This window comes from Rhynchophorus ferrugineus, unplaced genomic scaffold, assembly GCF_030347505.1.
Source record: "Rhynchophorus ferrugineus isolate W39M unplaced genomic scaffold, kcgeb_rfMv2 rfM6, whole genome shotgun sequence".
In the NCBI taxonomy this organism is placed as follows: domain Eukaryota; kingdom Metazoa; phylum Arthropoda; class Insecta; order Coleoptera; family Curculionidae; genus Rhynchophorus; species Rhynchophorus ferrugineus.
The window spans coordinates 32,127,858-32,151,658 of NW_027472585.1; the positions used below are offsets into that span (position 1 = coordinate 32,127,858).

General features: G+C 31.6%; 1 protein-coding gene across 7 annotated transcripts in view; it reads left to right on the top strand.

Annotated features, from left to right (window-relative positions):
- The window catches only part of SLO2 (slowpoke 2), a 168,907-nt gene that overhangs the window by 121,170 nt on the left and 23,936 nt on the right, over positions 1 to 23,801 (top strand). For all 7 annotated transcript variants that reach the window (XM_076407001.1, XM_076407003.1, XM_076407005.1 and 4 more), the window contains 6 exons: positions 2,159 to 2,342; positions 2,403 to 2,630; positions 9,959 to 10,096; positions 10,164 to 10,381; positions 21,056 to 21,205; positions 21,260 to 21,549. In XM_076407001.1, the coding sequence (XP_076263116.1) occupies positions 2,159 to 2,342; positions 2,403 to 2,630; positions 9,959 to 10,096; positions 10,164 to 10,381; positions 21,056 to 21,205; positions 21,260 to 21,549 (1,208 nt within the window). The remainder of the gene's footprint in view (positions 1 to 2,158; positions 2,343 to 2,402; positions 2,631 to 9,958; positions 10,097 to 10,163; positions 10,382 to 21,055; positions 21,206 to 21,259; positions 21,550 to 23,801) is intronic.

Below are 23,801 nucleotides of genomic sequence, written 5' to 3' on the forward strand. Positions count from 1 at the left end.
ACCATTTGACGAAAAAGAAAGTGCTGTATCAACAAGACAATGCGTCGTGTCAAAAGTCAGTGAAAACGATGGGAAAAATCCATGAATTGGGCTTCGAATTGCTTCATCATCCTCCGTGTTCCTCAGATCTGGCCCCCAGCAATTATTCCCTGTTCTCAGATCTCAAAAGAATGCTCGTTGGGAAGACATTTTCGTAGAATGAAGAGGTGATCGTTGAAACTGAGGCGTATTTTGAAGCAAATGACAAATCGTACTACAAAAATGGCATCGAAGTTGGAGGGTCGTTATAAGGGTCATCTTGAAGGAAATTATGTTGAATAAAAAAAACTAATTTTGCCAAAAAATGTGTTTTACTATGGTAGCCCGGTTACTTTTCAATTGACCTGTTATATAACGAGGAATGCTGGAAGTTCCAAATTCATAATGATTTTATAGCTTCATATCGAAAGCTATGTCTATTTTTAAAAACTTTTGCATAATTGTATTTTGCCGCTACTATATTTAAAATCAGTGGAGATACGACTTTTCGTTGGCGAATGCATTTGTATTTATAATCGTTTTGTACTTCTACATACCTAATAGAACCATCGTAAGTCGCCTGAATAAGTCTGATAACATGTTAACAAAACATTTGGCAACATAAATTGAGGACGTCTAGTGTCTGAAACAGATTCACTTCAAATACGTTCTGGCGTAGCGCAGTGATATACTAATGTAAAAGTGATAATCACTCTTAAACTTATCTCTAGAAAACAACATTATTTAGATAAGAAAAAAATCACAAAGTCAGTTATTTTTAGAGCTAACAAGTGATCTTTAAATTAACGTTGATGGTTGATTTTTTTAAAAAGTAAATTTGATCTGATTTCTTGTCACATTTCGAGTAATTAATCATAGAGAGAATAAACCTAACACCAACACACCAGTTTGGGTATATTAACAAGCATTCAGCGATTGAGCAGGTCCACAGAATAACAGATGTTATTGAAAAAGCCTACGAAAGGAAAAAATATGGTCAAATATGGTTCTTAGATGTAACACAAGCCTACATGGCTACATTTGCTGATGATACGTATATTACGGATATAGTTGTCGGAGACAATAGTGAAGAAACCACAGAAAAATTACAATAGGCAAGTGACAACATAAATAATTGGACACAAGCTTGGAAAATAAGAAATTAATGAAAGTAAATCACCTAAAATCAGACCGTAGAAGCACCACTAACATTAAATAATACCATTCCATATAGCCACAACGCTAAAAATCTCGGAATGAATCTTGATGCAAAACTTCACTGGAGGGAACATATAAAGAAGAAAAGAAAAGAACTGGAATTGAAATATAGGAAAATGTACGGGCTAATTGGAAGAAAATCACAATTATCAGTACATAACAAATGGCTATTATATAAGCAAATACTGAAACCTATATGGATATACGGGGTTCAAATATGGGGATGTTCTGCAAAGAGTTACATAAACAAAATGCAAATTTTTCAGAACAAACTCTTGAGGGTATTGTGGGCGCACCCAAATACTTAGGACACACTTACATGGAAATTACCTACATCGAGACCTTCAGATACCCGCAGTCAATCAGGAAATCAATAGAATGGCAACGGGGCATGAGGAAGGACTCCATTCTCATGAGAATATTGAAATATTGCAACTATTGGATACCATCAGAACAGGACACAGACTCAAAAGAATCAAACCATCTGATTTTGTGTAGTGTTGTGTAGTGAGGTGCATATAATAAAAATACAGCAGTGACGTGTATAAACATTACTTCATCAGAGACTGAGATAGAGCTTCCTAGTTATATACCTAAATTTAAGTTATAATAAAGACAAATTCTAGGTTAATCGGAAACGACTAGTAACGATGTCATAATTAAATAATAAAAGAAATGAGTAAATTTGGAAAACAAGCGCACAAATACAATACTGCTCATATTATAAATGATTGTTACTGACATTTTATGAATGAATTTGAATATTCTAATATAATAATAGAAACGTTCAAATTTAGCATTTACAGACAGAAAAAGTTGCATTAATGCACGTCTAGGGGCAGACAATTATGAACGTTGGCGCGACCGAGAAACTCTGACTAAACTTTCGTGGGTGGTTATGTTGGTTATATCATTTTTTCAGTGTCTGTGGCATTCAGCATTTCCAGAGAGCCGGGCATCGACATCTAAATTTGTTTCAAGCGACTTATTATGTCGTGGTGACGTTCTCCACGGTGGGATATGGGGATTTCGTGCCCGACATATGGCCCTCTCAATTATTTATGGTCATCATGATCTGCGTGGCTCTTATAGTTTTACCCACTCAGGTAATAAAGTTTGAGTGTGTACATTTTTAAAATTTTAATCAATTCTACTTGATGTCATAGTTTGAACAACTGGCGTTTACGTGGATGGAACGACAGAAACTCGGAGGTTCGTATTCGTCCCATCGAGCTCAGTCGGAGAAACATGTTGTGGTGTGTAGTACCAATCTTCACGCGGACACCATCATGGATTTTCTTAACGAGTTTTACGCTCATCCGCTCTTACAAGACTACTACGTGGTGCTTCTGTCTCCGATGGAGCTAGATACTACGATGAGGATGATATTACAGGTAATGTTTACTTAATATTGAACAACGTATACATTTTATCTAGCGTCGGGAACTATCGACTGAAAACAGTCGTAAGTGAAATTAGTCGATAGTCAAAAAAGTAGTCTACGGAAAATAGTAATTACTAAGTATTTCAGTCAAATTCGCGCTTGACAGTTGACAGATATGCGAATTTCTTTTTCAAAAGAGAAAAGGACGGAGATAGATGTTAGGATCTCTGTGTCGTAAGAGATAAGAGTTATTTTAAAACATTTTAAATGATCCCCAATCATATTTTAATATTTTGAAAGTAAAAATGACATAATATAATTGTTTTATTTCCAATTTATTCGAATGTGTGCTTACGAATGTCTTGTTTTCTTCAACTGTACCGTAAGTGGGATGGAGATGTACGTACTCCTTCTAGAACTAATTTTCGTAAAGAAAAGGAAAGAGATAATTGCTGGATTCCATTACGCGTCTCCATTATATCATTGCATAAGAAGAAATAACCTCTAAATAATTTATTGTAGTTTCTCAACTAATTTTTATCAACTGTTCAACTAATCATTTTCAAAATAATGAATATTAATTTTTTTAATCGTTAATCAGGAATATTTTAAAATTATTATTCGTTGAGACTTGAATGAAAGAAGTTTTAACATTCTAAAGGCTTGAATAAACATCGAGAGAATGCGAGAATATCAATAAAAAAAATACCTAATAGTTAGTAAGATAAGATAAATACAGTAAAGAGGATTTGACTATTCACTTTTTACCATATTTGATTAATAAATAATATTGAAATTAGAATTACAAAAGGTTGCTATATTAATGTACATTATTTTTTGTAATCGTACTACAGACAAAATTCGGCTTTCAAAATCAAGGGCAGCGAAGCCAGAACATTAAAAACTAGTCAGTACAAAATTAGTAATGACTCTTTAAGTCACGTAAAGTGGTAGTCTAGTCGCGAAAAACAGCCGAATAAACTAGTCACGACTGAAATTAGTCGAACAGAAGTAGTTGACTGAAAAAGTCGATAGTAAAAAGTAGTCAATTACTAAAAAGTCCATAGTCGTTTTCTATTGATAGTTCCCAACGCTATTTTTTTCGATTATTTTTTATTAAAATACAAACATTATTAACCGAAATAGGATAGAAACTAATTTGTATTCAACAAGTGGTTCAAGGTTTACGCTGAAACCGTTCAAATTTCCCTTTTCGCATTTTAGGTTTGCGATTGAGTTTTCGTGTTTTGAAAAATACGTATATTTTATTAGAAGAAAGTTTTAAATTATAAAAAGCAAAAAATGGTTCTAGGGATTTTAAGAATTGTTAATTATTTTATTCTTGTCTAAGCAGATGAAACACAATAATGGATATTTCAATGTTTACATTTATTTGAAAGGTATATTATTTTATGTCATCTCAAAGTATTAATTACTAGCTACAAAACTGCTACAGAAGTTACTTATTTTGAATTTACGAATTTGAATTTTTATTGTATTAAATTTAAGAAACTTAAGAAAAGATACCAGCAATTATGGAAAAAATTGGGCCATAAAGTTACTGAATTATTGGTGGAAATAGGAATAATTTATGTGAGTGTGCAGCCATTAAGATATATGACAAAATTATGGAAAATCGTCTAAAAATAGTAGAATATAAATCAAAGACAGAATAGCAGAGTTTTCGTGTTTTGAAAAATACGTGTATTTTATTAGAAGAAAGTTTTAAATTGTAAAAAGCAAAAAATGGTTCTAGTGATTTTAAGAACTGTTAATTATTTTATTCTTGTCGAAGAAGATGAAACACAATAATGAATATTTCAATGTTTACATTTATTTGAAAGGTATATTATTTTATGTCATCTCAAAGTATTAATTACTAGCTACAAAACTACTACAGAAGTTACTTATTTTGAATTTACGAATTTGAATTTTTATTTTATTAAATTTAAGAAACTTGAGAAAAGATACCAGTAATTATGGAAAAAATTGGGCCATAAAGTTACTGAATTATTGGTGGAAATAGAAATAATTTATGTGAGTGTGCAGCCATTAAGATATATGACAAAATTATGGAAAATCGTCTAAAAATAGTAGAATATAAATCAAAGACAGAATAGCAGAGCGAATTTCGAAAGTACAAGACAATTAGTGGAAAAAGTTAAGCCCAGAGAAACACATATTTCTACTTTTACTGATTTCGATATCAAACTATGATAATTGTCTTGTACAATTAGTGGAAAAAGTTAAACCCAAAGAAATACATATATCTACTTTTACTGAATTTTTATAGTATTTGACAAAGCAAGGAGGGAATCACTATGGGATATATTAGGAGGTAAGAGGCGTATATAATAAAAGTTTAAGGGTAATTCAAGAAATATACAGGATAAAAAACGATGACGTGATGACAAAAACTGACATGAAAGCCATATTAATGGTAGATCTAAAGAAAATGGATATTCAAGTTGAGAGTCTAAAAAAAACAAGCAGCTGCATTTTAGTATCGGGGTATAGATATAGAAAATAATGGAAGCTAAAAGATGAAAATTAATTAAAACATTGGAAAAACCATGAAATTGTACTTTTCTCTAAATAGTAAATTTACTAATAAAAAGAAAATATCAGGCAATACTAATATGAAAGTGTATAAAGCAACATATTACAGACCAAACCTCTAGTTTTTGGTTGGGAGACGATGTATTATCAAGCATAAGGATAGATAGAAGAAATAAAAAATAGAGGACCTCCAACTAGAAAGGAGACAACTCAATTAGCAAGGAAATTTGGTAAAGAAAGAATATATGGTGCAAGGACTGAGAGGTGAAAAATCAGATAATTTAATTTCATTATGAAATTTTGGTTTTTGGAATGGTTGGAATTTTTCCCGTACTCCGTACATATTAAACTTCAATAGTAATTTGTAGGTAATGGTGATTTCGGTACCCATTATTTTGTTGGAGGTTTCCTTTTATTCTTGAAGTTTATGTACATCATTTCTCTCATTGTTTTTTTAACATCTCTCTAAATCTTCGCATTAACATCATTTTATAGTATTTTTATATTGCGGTAGTTTATCATATTTTAAATTACGATGGCATTTTTCGACGAGTGAATTATTAAATAATCGCCCGTAAATCTTTCGCCATTTTTTATAGACAGGAACGTGAGGCTTTAACTTTTTAAAGCTTTAAATCATCGTTCCGTCAATTATCGGACTTCTTTAAATATTTAACCTTTCGAAGATGTTTCTAAATTACTTTTTAATCAATGTTTGCCTTCAAAAAATAGTACGAGTATAAATATTTCGATTGTCTATAATTTTTTAGTTTTTTACGATTTCATTTTAATTCATGAAAAAATAAGGGTCTACGGTCAAGGAGACCAACTTTCACTATAATATTCCCATTTCATATCAATTTATATCTGAATCATTTGTCACCATTAATATTTCGTATAGATAATATAACATTTATCCAGATTATTATAGTTTCAATCCACGTGGCACCCAAATCAATATATTATTCTTATTCAGCCCCTATAAGTACTTCTAATTATTTTGGTTATAGAGGTTTTAACATTACGATGTTAGGTTTGGTTTACTTTAAGATTTGATTGAAGCATCACTGTCTTTTGTGAAATTTATGTGAAATATACCTTATCAGAAACTTTTTATATAAATGTGTTGGAACACCTCAAAAAATCGTATTATTTTGTTGAATGACATGTAGCTTTCAAGCTAGATACAAAAGTTAAAGATAAAGAACGTGAAACGTTACTAGACGTTGTTCCGTGCCAAACAAAAGAAAAATTCCGATATCATTAAATATCGGTTATAGAAGTATCTTCAGGCGTTTGAAAGTTACCGTAATTATTCACAAGCAAAAAAAGAAATAGGTACCACTTTAACTGAAGTCGAATGACATTAAATTTGCGATATCATAGGTGTTGAATGTTGCTTTGGCTCCAGAAATGGCCACCAAAGCCGAATTGAAGCCGAGCCTAAGGTGCACCAGAAAAAGCATGTACATTTGTGTAAAAACAATTCTGTCAGAAGAACAATGAACTATTTAAACAACAGATGCTGAGTAAGAATTTTATTAGAACTGAAAGCTGTCCGGAAGGAAGAACGACCATGTAAATCCTGATTGCTTTTTCAGGAGAGAGTTCTTACATTGCACGACAAATACAGAACCGGATACGCTAAGAAATTGGTGCATTAGGGTCATGTCCTAAACGTGACCAGTGCAGTTCATAAGGATTTCATGGAAAATGTGGAAAAACCTTACTTTTAGTTGACAAGTAAATGCTACAATAAATCTTTAAATAAACATGATGGCATTGTATTTTATTATATTTACGATCGTATAATCAATTCTCCCTTAATTTGAGACAAAAATCGGACCACATGGTTTATAACCTCAACGATTAACACACAGTCTATTGTTGATTTATTATCATCGACAATTTTAGTCACTGCTGTTATATTGAATATAATATAGTGTTTAACATACGGGTTTAGAATTTCAAAAACTATTATTTTAGAGTGCAATGTACTTTGTGACATTTATATAACGTCTTAGTAGTTTGATGTCGAAATCAGTAAAAGTAGATATATGTGTTTCTCTGGGCTTAACTTTTTCCACTAATTGTCTTGTACTTTCGAAATTTGCTCTGCCATTCTCTCTGCGATTTATACACTAACGATTTTAGACGATTTTCCATAATTTTATCATATATCTTAATGGCTGCACACTCCTGTAACTTATTCCTATTTCCACAAATAATTCAATATATTTATGATCCAGTTTTTTCCATAATTGCTGGTATCTTTTCTTAACTTTCTTAATTTTAATACAGTAGAAAAATAGTATTTACAAGCAATACATTAAAAGATAAATTATTTCAACATTCAGCTTATTCGCTCTTACACTTAAAATAATTGCTTTGTCATGGACTTCATTTCCACGCACTTATTGAACAACCTAGAAATACGAACTAGTAACTTCTGCAGTAGTTTTGTAACTAGTAATTAATGCTCCGAGATGACATAAAATAAACCTTTTAAATAAATGTAAACATTGAAATATCCATTATTGTGTTTCATCTGCTTAGACAAGAATAAAATAATTAACAGTTCTTAAAATCACTAGAACCATTTTTTCTTTTTACAATTTAAAACTTTCTCCTAATAAAATACACGTATTTTTCAAAACACACCTAAACCTTGAACCACTTGTTGAATAAAAATTAATTTCTATCCTATTTCGGCTAATAATGTTTGTATTTTAATAAAAAGTAATGGAAGAAATAGCGTTGGGAAATATCAACAGCAAACGACGATGGACTTTTTAGTAATTGACTAGTTTTTACTATCGACTTTTTCAGTCAAGTACTTCTGTTCGTGACTAGTTTATTCGGCTGTTTTTCGCGACTAGACTACTACTTTACGCGATTAAGAGTCATTACTAATTTTGTACTCACTAGTTATTAATGTTCTGGCTTTGCAGCCCTTGATTTTGAAAACCGAATTTTTTTTGTAATACGATTACAAAAAAAATGTACATTAATATAGCAGCCTTTTGTAATTCTAATTTCAATATTATTTATTAACGAAATATGGTAAAAAGTGAATAGTCAAATCCTCTTTACTGTATTTATCTTATCTTGCTAACTATTAGGTATTTTTTTATTGATATTCTCGAAGTCTCTGGATGTTTATTCAAGCCTTTTGAATGTTAAAACTTCTTCCATTCAAGTCTCAACGAATAATAATTTTAAAATATTCCTGATTAACGATTAAAAAAATTAATATTCATTATTTTGAAAATGATTAGTTGAACAGTTGATAAAAATTAGTTGAGAAACTACAATAAATTATTTAGAGGTTATTTCTTCTTATGCAATGATATAATGGAGACGCGTAATGGAATCCAGCAATTATCTCTTTCCTTTTCTTTACGAAAATTAGTTCTAGAAGGAGTACGTACATCTCCATCCCACTTACGGTACAGTTGAAGAAAACAAGACATTCGTAAGCACACATTCGAATAAATTGGAAATAAAACAATTATATTATGTCATTTTTACTTTCAAAATATTAAAATATGATTGGGGATCATTTAAAATGTTTTAAAATGACTCTTATCTCTTACGACACAGATATCCTAACATCTATCTACGTCCTTTTCTCTTTTGAAAAAGAAATTCGCATATCTGTCAACTGTCATTCCTTCTTGTACAAAGACATAATGAAGACACATAATGGAATACAGCAGTTTGACTGATGTGCGAAGAATCATTTTTATTCTGAAAAGTGGAGCCAGATAGCGCTATATTTTGAACCAGGAAGAATATTCTATGCGCCAAATTGCAGGAAAGGTTGTTTTCATGTAAAGGCTTACATTATACTGTTATATCAAAAACGAGCTACTGGAGTAAATCAAGACTGGAAACGATTTGAACGTCACAAATCAATCACAAGGCAGAAATATAAGCTTGTAATGTTACCAAAATGAAGTTGATGTAAAAGTGCAGCTCAAATTGCAGTTACTTTAAATGAAATACCAGAAAAGCTAGTTCCAACTACAACTGTATAGGGATGTTTACTGTCTGCTGGTCTAAGAAGATGCATAGCAGCTACAAACCATTTCTAATGAAAACTGAATAGAGATGAACTGAAAAATGTCCTATGAACGGAAGAGTCCTAAATTCAGATTTTTGGATCTAATAGACATATTTTTGTGCATCGATCAGAAGACAAATTGATTTCAGAGGCTTCTACTGTGCTATTGTGTGACTATTAAACATGATGGTGGCAGCGTAGTGGTTTGTATAGGATTAATTTACTAAAATGTGATCCATAGAGCTTATCACAGTTGTGGGAATATTTATAGTAGATAGGAGACGTTGGAGTCCGAATAATGGAATTTATGAATCAGTAATTAAAAATAAGAATAGGTGATGAGGCCATAATTTAACGAAAAACGGAACTTTTGAACGTTAGTGTGGCGTTAAATAAAATAGTTTTAAAGTAATTTTTAAAGTTTTAAACTTATTTTATTCCTATCAATTTCAAAATGTATTATTCATCAATGTTGATAATAAAATGAAATATTGTTAATACGACGTAGAATCATTCTATTATCGAATAAAAATTGTATTTCTCTGCTAGAACTCTCTTAGTTCTCTGATGGCGCCATATATGTGTAAAGAACTGTTTCAGAGATCTTTTAAAATGGAAAAAGGGAAATAGTAACGATAGGGATCAAGTTATTTTGTGCGCAGTTTGTTTGAAATTGGTTCCGGTGTAATAGAGACTTTTTATATATTTTTTAGGTTCCAATTTGGGCGCAACGAGTCATTTATATTCAGGGTTCGTGCCTGAAGGACGGCGATTTGGCCAGGGCCCGAATGAACGAGGCGGAAGCCTGTTTCATTCTGGCCGCGAGGAATTACGCAGACAAAACCGCCGCGGTAAGTTGCCACCCTTTGTCTAATCGGCCCAGTTTCGTGAAACTATCATGATAATAACACTTGTTAGGACGAGCACACCATTTTACGGTCGTGGGCGGTGAAGGATTTCGCCCCGAACGTCGCACAATACGTGCAGATATTCCGGCCGGAGAATAAACTGCACGTTAAATTCGCCGAGTACGTGGTCTGCGAAGACGAATTCAAGTACGCGCTGCTAGCCAACAATTGCACTTGTCCGGGTGCATCCACGTTGGTTACGCTGCTGTTGCACACGTCGAGGGGACAGTGAGTAAATTGTCGTTGTTATTTAGCAAGAGTTTCGGATTTAGTGCTGCACGCTTAGTTTATTTGTTTCTTTGTACTTTGTTTTCACAAATATTTTGTTAAAGTGGCCGAAACAGAGTTGCTGAATTAGGAAAAGAAAACAATGATGTAATTAACATATGGGTGAAACGAAAACTTTTGTAGAATGGTTTATCTTTCGCCTCAAAATAGGCTTTAGTTTCAGCGAGCTCTTCATTCGAGCGAATTTCTGTGAACTGCCACTAGTCGCTGGGAGCCAAATCTGGCAAATTCGGCCGATGTGGGGGCAATTCGAAGTTAAATTCATGTAGTTTTGTCATTGTTTTGATTGACTTGTGGCGGTGCGTTGTCTTGATGAAACAAATTTATTTTCTTTGTCATATGCGGTCGTTTCTTCGCAATTTCGGCTTTCAAAAACTCATGACATACTAACTTACTAACTCTATAAAGTCAGTCTAATCTTGTTGGTCTACGAATAGTATTATTTTATTTTGTATTAATATATTTTTTTAAATATATTGTTGAATAATTAATTTTTCTGATTCCGTGCGTGGGCTATTCAAACAAACCAAAAAAATGGTCTCAGTGACTGCATTGGTGGCATTTTGAACATTGCAAACATTTTGAACACACTGACGCAGAACGTACTTAACAAGTGGGGATATACAAGGTATCTCAAAAGAAAGCTTAATTATTTAAAGAAAATTAAATAAAATTAATTGATTTAATATTTGAGAATATATTTTTTAAAAATAGTATCATAATATTGTTCAAATATAAACCTCAGTCATAAACTTCATCCTTAAAAAAGGGCCGATAATTCCTCTGGTCCAATCACATCGCAACCCCTATGGACTTGAAGAGAATACAGAATTTTGAACCCTTGAATTTCGAGTTCCTTGTATTCGATAGTCGGAACTAACGACAGTTCTGCTTATTTACATACTCATAATTACGAACTTAATTCCAAAAAGAAGATGTTGGCAAATATTGAAAAGCGCTGAATTTGTCGGTTAACGAAGTCAAGCTTCTGACTGATATCCTGAAGCTTAAATTCTTGCTCCAATTATCAATTTTATAGGGTTGCAACTAACTTTACTTTATATATAAAGATGACCTAAACAAAAATAGAATAATTAAGTTTTCGATGATTTTGATAACTTAATTTTTTTATCTTTACTGTAGCACCGAATCCATTAAATGTTTTGCGCTTCACGTAAATGCCAAAAACCTTAAATATTGCAGAATATACTTGTTATAGATGCCGAATCATCGTTCTTTTGTAAAACTCTGGTACTCTTATTCCCAAGAGCCACTTTATCGATTGACATACCCCCGTGGCCTTAGGATTCGTTGATTTCACGTAGCGTTCTAAACAAATATAAACTTCCTTTTGTGGTATATTGTAGGGCTAAGTACGAGGGTCAATTTGGAATTATTGAGAATAGAAAAATCAAGTTAACGATGCAAAGCTTATAAATATTATATATATTTACTTGTTAATATCATCTTAAGTTGTTGAAATTTGGAATGATAATATTTGAATATATAAACTGAATTGAATTCATTGAATAAGCATATTATCAAAAAAAGGAATTGTCAAAATATCATTTTCATATAATAATTTATTCTGATTTTGTGAAAAGGATGAATGTGCAAGAAAGTAGATGTAAAATTGATGTTTGTTAATTTCAAACCATTATTAGCTGTGTTTAACAGGTCGTATAATGAATTCATATGCGAGATTAATATTGCAAATTATTTAGTGTCGAAAGAGGTTGTAAGTCGGTTTCTTATCCCATCATCTCATTAGGACTTATTAAAGGTAGAAACATTTAACAAATTGTAAACATACTTTAAATTTAATGCTAGATCCCATCAATCTATGGGTACATTTATTATAGATGAATTTTACCTGCCGATTTTATCCTAAGGATATTTCTGAGGATTCATTTGGGTAGGTTTGGCAGATATTACTATGAATTGTATCTCACAGAATGCCAGAGTTTGAATTATTGAGAAACAAAGCACTAGAGCTCGGTCAAATGTTCTGCAAATCTACTATGTTCCGAATTCACAGTTCACAGTCTGAGCAGCAATTACCAACATTCCTTTACCCAATTAAAAATACATAATTCAAAAAGGATGAAAAAAAAAGAACTTTTCTCTATTATTATGTTAATATTCAATTTAAACATATTACTTACTAGCAGGGTATATTAATTAAATTCCATGAAAAAAAAAAAACTTCGATTTTTGACATTGTTAAAATTTTCATGTTATAATATTTACAAATAGAATATATTACAACATTAATTTTAAAGTTGCTCTCTTGCTGAGTAAGAGGTCAATTGAAAAGTCTCCGCCTAACACATAGATGGTGCCCAAAAGATGCGTGTATACATTTTACAGTTGTCGGATAGTTAGTTTGTGAATTATGGCATTTTGAGCGAAGCAACTTTTGTTATTGTGAAAAAATGGATAAGAAAAAATTTCGTGTGTTGATAAAATATTGCCTTTTGAAGGGAAAAAATACAGTTGAAGCAAATACTTGGCTTGATGCCGAGTTTCCGGACACTGCCCCAGGAAAATCAACCATCAAGGATTGGTATGCTAAGTTTAGACGTGGTGAAATGAAAAAGTTTTGCATCAAGATTCATTCCGAGATATTTAGCGTTGTTGCTATATGAAATGATAATATTATTTAATGTTATAGGTGCTTGTACGGTCTGGTTGTAGGTGAACTGCACATGCACAGATTTACTTTCGTTAATTTTTATTTTCCAAGCTTGTGTCAAATTATTTATATTGTCACTTGCTTGTTTTAATGTTCGTGAGGCTTCTTCACTATTGTCTCCGACAGCTATAATCGCAGTATCATCAGCAAATGTAGCCATCGTAATATTCTCCATTTGTGACATATCACAAGTGTAGAGTAGATAAAGTATTGGCCCCAGTACACTTCCTTGTGGTACACCTGCTTTAGCTTCTTTTATTGTAGAGTAAGCTTCTTCTTGTTTGACTCTAAACATTCTGGTTGTAATGTATGATTTTAATAGTTCGGTATGTTGCTTTGGTAAAATTTTCTGCAGTTTATGAACAAGGTCTTCATGCCAAACGTTATTGAAGGCTTGTGCTACATCTAAGAATATAGCTGAGAACACTTTTGTACTTTCGTAGGATTTTTCATTAACATCTGCTTTTATATGGACCTGGTCAATTGCTGAATGCTTGTTAATAAACCCAAACTGATGTGTTGGAATTTCTTTTCTCTTTTCGATCGGTTTTATTCTTTTTAACAGGAGTTTTTCAAAAAACTTTAATATTACTAGCAGCAATGATATAGGTCGATAGGCTTTTATTTCGTTTGGTGACTTCCCAGGTTTTGGGATCATTATAATTTACGCCATCTTATAAATGCCTGGGACATGTTTTAATCTATATGCTGTATTAATCAAGTTGGTTAGTTTTATAGTTTCCTTTCTTGGTAGTTTTTGCAGTAATTCTCCTGTTATTAAATCGTAGCCTGGTGATTTTCTGGGCTCTTTCGGCGTGACTAATTCAATCATCAACTTTTTAGCTTTTATGACCTGCAAATTATATTCAATGTTAATTTCGTTTTGTTTGAAAGTTTTTTCTAGATATTCAGCAAATGATTCTGTTTTTTGGTGATTGTCACGTGACCAATTCCTACATAGGTCTCTTATAGATAATTTTACACCAAGCTGAATATCACATTTGCTCACATATCTTTGATGCAGTTCAAGCTGTTTCAATTTGTTAAATGGAATGAATTTTTAACATTTAGCAGAATTATGCGACATTGGATGGAACCAACCACACTCCGAATGAAATATATCAGCTGAGTAACAACAGCCAGCAAACGCCACTTACAGTGATAAGAAAACAAATCGTTCAAAAATAGAGGTATCGAAAACATTGAAAAATATTGGGCTGAACATTCGTTTCTCTGAATAATTAAAGAAAAATCTTAGATCGGAGCACCTCATGAGTACAAAAAATAACTTTATTTAAACTGTAGATGAAATCAAATAAATCAAATATTTAACTTTAAGCTTTTAAGTCCATTTAAGATTTCATTACTTAAAAACCCTTATTATTAGACGAAACCAATACACTGACAAAAAATGAAATCGTAACAATATTTCCGTAATTTTTTTGTTGTTCTCTAAGTGAAAAATAAATGAAATGACATTTTTGGATCAGGATACGTTGGGTGTCTTTTAAATTTTAACATCTATCGATCTACCCCACCTAGACAGATATCTATGGCTTTGAGAACTAGGTCAGCGTAATAGAAAAAATACATCCTCCATTATCATTAATGCATCGCCCACAGCAATAACATACAAATGAAAATCGATATTTTTTTATTATTAAGGATACCGCGGCGATATTTCCTTTTTTTGTATGAAAAACTTTTGCTCTTTGTTACAAAAAAAAGAAAGAAGGAAGAAAAGAATTCCTTTGATTAAAAACTTCATTATTTTACGCGAGACTGCGACTGAACTAATTGCATTTAATTTTTTAAAATGGATATATAATGAACCTGACTTTATTTCTTTGTTTATTCTGTTATGTCGTTTTATATTTCGAGAGAATAAAAGAGTTCGAGTTCTGGAATTGAAGCGAGTAACAGTCTCTCGAAGAAAGAAACAGGATTCACATTCTTTCATTTAAACAGGAGACACATAAAAATCAATATTTTTTATTTTGCTAAAAGGTACCGGGATATTTCCTTTTTCTGTAATTTTATGACATTTATTTTAACAATTTTTGATATAGATTTGATTTGCATTAACGAGATAATAAGTTAATTGAATTTATTACCTACTTACATATATTCATTTTTACAGTATCTTTTAGTCAAAACACTTTCCATTATTTTCTACAAATATTCCGATCATCCAATGATCGATCTATTTTCGCATTTCGAAACCGTTTGTCAGCCAAGTTATGCTGCATCGATCTAAACAAATGGTAATAAGAAGATGATATATCATTCCATTCATTTAGTCAGCCATTCCTATTGGAGCTACTACAGTGTATATTTCGTTGGTCTTACTGGCTGAGCGTTACCATTCAAGAGGCTGACCTTGTGCTATTCAGGTTGTGATATTATCAAAGATCGTTAGTAACATTTCATTCAGTTTCAGCAGCTTCTAATGCACTAAACCTTATTGATCCCAACATATACACAGTAAGTCTTTCTGGCGGTGAATATTCGGCTCTAATGTCGATGTGGGTGGCTCTCCTAGGACTAGTACATGTCTTCTAGCAGATCCACTTTTCATTTTCAGTTACAGTCACAAAACTCCACAGAAAACTTCTCTTTTTGTCTGACAGGCAGTGAAATCGAAATGTTTCCGAATGGCATTTTCTGCCAATACAAGTGGTATTTTTTCCCTCGTTTTCCATAGGATGTAAGCGTTTGGAAACAATTAATTCATAACAGTTTATGAAACTGTCTGAAATGTTGAAAATGTTTGAAAGTTTGAACTAGATCGAAAAATCAATAGGTCTTGTTATTATCAATTCATTGCCTTCAATTTTTTTTGGCCTTTCAGCCCATTCTTTCTCATTGAGATCAAAATCACCACTTTCAAATGATTGAAACTCAAACCACACATGCAACAGAGATATGACGTAAATGGAGAAACCATTGTTTTTGAATTGAACATGCGTAAACAAATGTGAAGAAAACATTTGTTTACATTGATACCTACCGTTTTCACCAGTATACATGCAAGATCTAATGGTATTAAAAAGTATATATTGAAATAGACATACATGTTTCATATTTTAAAACAAACCTTGATCATATTTCATTTCCCTGCTATGTTAGAACTGAACATTTACTTTTGTATAAAGTATTAGCCATCGTTAGCTAATAATTTCTACATAATTATGATACTATTGAATAGAAAGGTCTTTTGAGGTTTTCTAAAGGTTGACTCAGTCCAACCGAATGAGAATAGCATTGAGTGATAATCGGAAGGAGCAATGTCTGAGGAATATAGCGTATATGGAAAGTCATTTGTATATAGATTTTCACTTATTTTGCAATACGTCATAGCGAATGGCTTTTGTGAAATCGATCTGCATTTATGGCTAAATCCCTTAATATTACTTTACAAACCTCATATTTATACTAAATACACTGTTACTTCTCCATATTTCATATATGTTATTTTTATATAATGTTATCGATAAATATTTTTTGGATGAAAATATTTATTGTTTTGTAAAATACAAAGTCTAAAATAAATTGTATATTATTTTTATATTCTGCTTCCTGCGTCGTGATGAAATTCTTCACATAGTCTCCAATATTACACAAAATTATCTAATTAATTTTGTACATAAACTGGAATAGTGGAATGTAAAAATAAACGTACAAGTCAGCGAAAATGACTTATGAGTTAAGAAAATGAATATTCTCCGAATTACAGTAAATACTGTGTAGCGCCACAAATGGATATCGTGAAATATGGTATCTGTAGCTATACGTCGATAATAAATGGTTCAGTCAAGAAATGCTCTAATATTAATGAGTTGGGGACAATATAATTTTGGTTTTTATATTTCTTGGAAAGGGGATTTATGCATATAATTGCTGTTTGGATAGATAGGCTCTTGTCACTGTTCTTGTTAAAAACAATTACCTGAACTTGAACTCGAATAAGACGTCTGAGTGTGTAATTTTGTAAAAAGTGATCGAGAACAAAGAGCGTTTTTAACAGTCAAAAAAATTTCAAGACTAAGATTAGTGGTATCAGTTTGTTGTGGTATACCATGAGCTGATAAAACCTAATGAAACCATCAACAGGGATCGCTATCGATTATAATTGATGCGATTGATCTGAGCACTGCGTGGAAAACGACCGGAACACGAGCAAAGGTACGACATACCCTCCCGCATGATAATGCTCGACCACATGTTGCAAAGACGTTGAAGTTATACTTGGAAATTTTAAAAGTGGAAGTGCTACTTACCCGCCTTATTCTCCAGACCTTGTTCCTTGTGATTATTTATTCTTACTTATTCCGACATATTAGGCATGATCTGTTTGAGCAGCGTTTAACTTCTTATAAAGGAACTAAAAAAATGCACCGGTAAGGATGAGAAAAAATTACGGCAATCGATGGACAATACCTTAAATCAAATACATTGTGCCGATTTTTCACAGCAAAACTTCAAATTTAAAAATATCTTTAAAACTAATTTATAGGTCCAATATTATTTGGTTTTCAGATAAATGTTAAAGAATTTCCAGCTGTATCTTAAAATATAACTGGAGATTTGGATACTTAAATATAATTATTTAACTTTATATATCATTAGAAAAATAGATATAACATTATTTTTATTTCTTTAAATATAATAAATTGCAATTAGGTCACATAGAATGTAACAGACTAAACTTCACACTAAATTGTTTTAGCCAGAAGATTACTAAGCATTAATATTGTCATTTATCAGATATTCTTAAGGAAAAATTATAGAACCGAAAAAATAACCGAACCTTAAATAAAGGTCAATAATCTCTTAAAGAATAATGTCAACCTTTCTTGCTTGGGGCAATTTGTATTGTTAAAAATTCTGGCAATTTTCTGGATATTCATTGTTATGTAAGAAACTTTTGTTCTTTCAATGTAGAAAAGGCAAAGTCAATGAACCCAACAAGATGTTCTATTTTTATATTATGCCATAATTTTAATATTTAGATTGTTTTTTAATATACTAAAGTTCTCTTTTGCATTAATTTGATTATGAAGTAGCAGCTATTGCCTGATGGAGTAAGGCCTCCCTTACATGATCGATATTAATTTTCTTATATCGAATTATTTCAAGAATATTGGTGTTGAATTAATTATAATATATTGATCGTATAATGGAAAATCTTAAGAATTATTTAAAATCAATAACAAACTTTTGAAGGACGATATTTCTGAATATTAGAAGACTTGTCCTTCAACAAATGTTTCAAAAAACTACAATATATGTCGTTTTGTGTTCATTTATCGCTCTATTTGATCAAAAACTAAACCTGTTTCGTTACACTTGTTCTATTTTTGCGCTGTAAAAAAGTAAATAAAGTGTTACCACTGTAGTATATTTTTTGTCGGATTAAATTTCTATATGTGAAAAAATTGATTAAGTTTATTTAAGTTTAACATTAGGACTTAAAATTAATTTTGAGGAATTTATAAAAAATGACGTTCATTTATAACTGTATATTAAAGCTTTGCCACTAGGTACGGCTTCTTTTTATAATAAAATTAGTTACATTACATAATAAAATTAATGATGATAAACTAGCGTAATAGAATGAGAGCAGAGAATAGAATGGCTCTAATAAAAATAAAAAGAGTCTGATTCATACCAAGTGCTGAAATATTTTGTTCTACTGGATGCATTTTATATGGTTTTGATACGGTAATAGTCAATGCAGGCAGACAGCTTGGTTTCGTCGATTCAGTTCCGGAAAATTCGATGTCAAAGATGCATCATAAGCCGACTAATGTCGAAAATCTGGATAAAATCATGGAAAAGACTGAGCTCGAACATCATATAATCAGTGCTTTTAGGCTGAGGAGTTAAGAATTGTCCAATAACCAATACACCAAACAAACCGTTTGAAACTATTTTGAAAAAACATCATACAACAATAAGATGGAGATGTGAGTTAAAGCAAAAGTCCCATTAATAGAATTTTCATCCAAGAATCGTTGCTATATCGCAAAATATCTGTCAATAGAAAAACTGTAAATCTACTAATCTGTACCTACGTTAAGTCAGCCAGTGCATTTTGTGAGATTCACAAAGAACCAGTAACGTAACCAATAAGATCATCTGAAGGAATCAATCGTCCAGAAGTGACTAGTAACTGCTAGGACAGGAACTGTGTTTCACCAAGACGTCAGGTTACACAAATCGATAGCAACTCATCTGAAGTTCTGAAAGCTCAGTTAGTAGGTTTTTGGGCAACCATATTGTAGTCTAGATCTGGCACCAAATTATTATTGCCTATTTAAATTATTGGTTTGTGAAAATTAAGAAAATCAAACAAGAGAAACAAAATAATTACCTCCGATATATTAAAATTCTCAACTTTATTAAAAAACAATGGATTTCTTTTTGCTACACCTATAAATTGTTATACCTATTCCCAAACATTTTTCATTATTACTCACGTAGGACATGAGAAATAAGATATTGATGGAACATTTTATTGATGAAGATTATTTAAGGACCCTATCGGGAGAATATATAGACAAACTGCTCAGTTTTTTCAGATAAATTGACTATCTGCCTAGAATTTGGCCTTTATCTCACTGGTAATATTTCTTCACTTGAGTTTTTATACCTGATATATTAACGTATTCTATTTTAGCGGCCCGTTTTTGACTGATATTGATCAGATTTTTATTGTAATGTTTTATTTCATTTTAATCATAGTCCTGTTTTTTAATTTTAATCTCCTATTTACTCATGTTTCTTAGTCTTCAGTTTACATTTAGTTTATTACATTTATATATACTACATTTCTTCTTTATTTACTCATACTTCATTGTTTTTATCACGACACACTAGGTTGAAGTATTAATTATTCCTATACATTAACAATAATTTCCAATTTTATATAATTTTTGATTAAAATTTAAATTTCTTTTAGGTGCTTGTTTGTTATCTAATCGTTTCCGCACTTTAAAAAGGTATTTATTTTGAAAAATTGGTACAATATAGTATTATAACTTTTTTTCCATCTTTTTTGCAACATGGTGATATCGTGTCGATTGAACGACTTTTGGTTGGTATTTTTGCGCTTATTTAAGATTTCGAAACTGTGTTCCTGTCAAGCGATGCTTCATCGAAATAAATAAGTGATAATCAGAAGCGCAGAGCGTCTTTTTGAATAGTTCGCTTAAGTGTCGATGTAAATGGTTTTCCTGGACTAATCTATGATTTCTGGTTGATGAGATTATCGTAGTAGATTCACTTTTCATTGCTAGTTACAATAATCTATAGAAAACTGTTTTGTTGTTGACAAACAATGTCAAATTCAGCCAATTCGTGTGGTAACAATTTTCCTAACTTTTGGATTTTTACCATCGTGTGTTTTTACACTAGGAAATAGTTCATTCATTAATTCATTAACTGTAAAGCTGTTTGAAAGCTCTCTGTAAGTTTGAACTGGCTTTTCATCCAACAAGTCTTGCAATTCATTATCCTCCGCTTCTTTTGGTCATTGTTTGTCTTTGACATCAAAATTTCCACTCTTAAATCGTTGAAACCTACATCTGGGATATGAGGAAGCAGCAACACCACAAGTTTTTAAAAATGTTTGATGGATTTTGGTAGCAGATTTCTTCATCCAAAACTATAAAAATAATGAATATCGAAAATGCAATGTTGAGCTTTCCATGATTAGCGTCTTTATACACAGAATAACTCAGTACCCGTAAAAGGAAAACTGTTATATGTAAAGAAATATCAGATATATCGAATTTAGCATTTATTTACAATTATACTTCGCATTTTTACCAATATATAACAATATACACGAAAGCACTTAATATATTTTATAATTCTCTCATAGTAAGTTAAAATAATATGAATTAATTTTCTAGGGAGGGTCAACAATCTCCTGAAGAATGGCACAGGCTCTACGGAAGGTGTTCTGGAAACGAGATATATCATATAGTTTTAGGCGACAGTAGGTTCTTCGGAGAATACGAGGGCAAAAGCTTCACATACGCCAGCTTTCATTCACACAGGAAGTAATTTATTTTAAAACCTATCCATATGGGAAAATATTGATAATAACATTTCAGGTACGGAGTGGCTCTAATTGGCGTGAGACCAGCGGAGCTACCCGAGTTTTACGAGGACACCATCTTGCTGAACCCTGGTCCCAGACACATAATGAAGAAAAGCGATACCTGCTACTACATGAGCATCACGAAGGAGGAGAACTCGTCCTTTACCGTAGCCAATCAACACGGCGAAAAGAGCGCCGAGGAACCGACGGTTCCCGTTGCCAAAGAAGAGGAAAAATCGCTTCCGCAATTTAAAGATGGTACCGCACCTCCTCAACTTATACTGCAAGTGCCCACTTGTGTCCGTGAGTGTTGTAACACTGCATGCGTTTTGATTTTTTTGGATATATTTACAGTTGTCACTGTACACAGATATTTAAAAGTAGTACCGTAAATGTTTTATTGGTTCAAAGATAGTTACAGAATTTAAACAACCAAATCGAACTCTAATTAACAAGGAAAAAGTATTTTCGTTTATTCAGAAGTATCATATCAATTTTATGGCTCTAAAAACAGTAGTTAACTATCTGAGTAATTATTTTATTTGTGGGATTTAAATTTTACACAACTTTGGCTATCGGACGGAGTATTGCAAGCATTGGAAGAAACTAATAATTGTTCATTTATTGAAAAAAAGAGATGTATCAATAATCAGTTGAGATCTAAGCTGGTGTTCTCCAAGGACACATTGCTCTTTCAACTAATATTTGATAAAATTATGCGAAAAGTAACCGATCTGATACTCTCTGATGATAGCGTTAATTCTCTGATATAGATGTTGAGCCGTCAAGCATTCTTTATGATGTAGTTTGCACTGCAGAAACCTATCCCTTAAGAATTAATAAAGAAAATATCATACTATTAACCATTGACAGATCGCCTGCTATTATATGTATCAAAGAAAATGTGCAGGAGTTAAAGTACTTGAGAGTAGTAATACAGAAAAAGAAAGCGTCTGCAGCTACTAAAGTAATAAATCTAATCAACTAAGTTTCAGGAGCTTTTGCTTCTTTAAGATGGTGCGGGTGGAAGAGAGTCAATACTTCAATCAATAGTAAAATCCATCATTTTCGAACGCTGAATGAATTGGCCTTTCTCTGTGAGCTTTCGTTAATAAATCGATAGCGATAAGGTGGTTTAGTGAAATAGGTTTTAGGAAATAGGAAATTCTCCTGGAAAATGCTGCGAAAAACTTCGAAAAAACAGATTAAGATCACTGAAAAGCGTTGGAAAGAATAGGAGGGAACGAACCTATAGCATATATATATATATATATATATATATATATATATATATATATATATATATACATATATATATATATATATATATATATATATATATATATATATATTTATTTATTTATTTATGAGATATGGTAAGAGTGAAATTCTTATGTTTTTTATAATATAACAGTCATATAACAATTTCATTACCTGGTAGTAGTGAAGTTTAAATACATTTTGTCAATTTAGTGTATAAAATGATATTAAACAGTGAGAAACTTAAATGAGAGATCCACTAATTTGCGATTTGTATGTTATCTAGTAGTCGGAATTGTAATAAGATATTTTAGATTTACTACTTTTGCAGAAAATTACTCACTTCTATGGCATATACGTACATCAGAGATAGAGAAAGATAACACATTACGATATTCTTGCTCGAGTACTATAACCTGTACTCTGTTTGAACAGTATTTTATTGGTAATTCTCCAGTAAAATATTTGTTATTTACAATTCCCTGAATTGAATTCTCTCAACTGGAATATTAACTTTGTGATGGCCAAGTATTCTGAGAGTTTCTGGGCAATATGCAACATATACATGCAAGTATCTTAATAGTAGCGAGGATCTAAATACTGAACTAAGTCAGCTGTGGAAACAACTTTATAATCTAAGGTAGGATCTCTTTGAAAGGACTAAGGTGTAGAAAATGAATATATTGGAGCCGAGTTCAACAATTTAATCAATATTTTTATTAAAAGCCACTTGATCTCCTAGATACGACTTATGACTAATACTATGAAACTCTGCTTCGGCCTGAAAGGTAATATGTAAAGATATTCAATATACCGCATTTGTGAGACCAAAATGTTGATGCCGCTCTCTAGTCTTTATTTCTCTATTTGTAGTTCTTCATACATATCCGAACCTAAAAGACTCTACCTGATTGTTTCTATGGATATATATGCATTCTTTAGATAATTTATACCATTCAAAAACACTTGCTCTGAATATTACCACAGAGTGATTTTTGTAACATTTCGAACGCTTGAAAAGCTTAAGAATATAATTTAACGTAAAGAGGGCGAAAAAGGTACTTTTGTTGCTGAACAAGTTGCTATGGTTTTAACACAATAACATATATACGATCTAAGGCCATACTGACCAAACCAAAAAAATATAATAATAATGTGTGGTAAATAGGATAAAAAACGAACAGGTGTATTTTCTTATAAACACAGACGTTTATTATATATAAACACAGACACAAATAGTGTAAGTGTAAATACTGTAAAACCTTTTTTGAATGACCATTAATATTTCTGAGCGA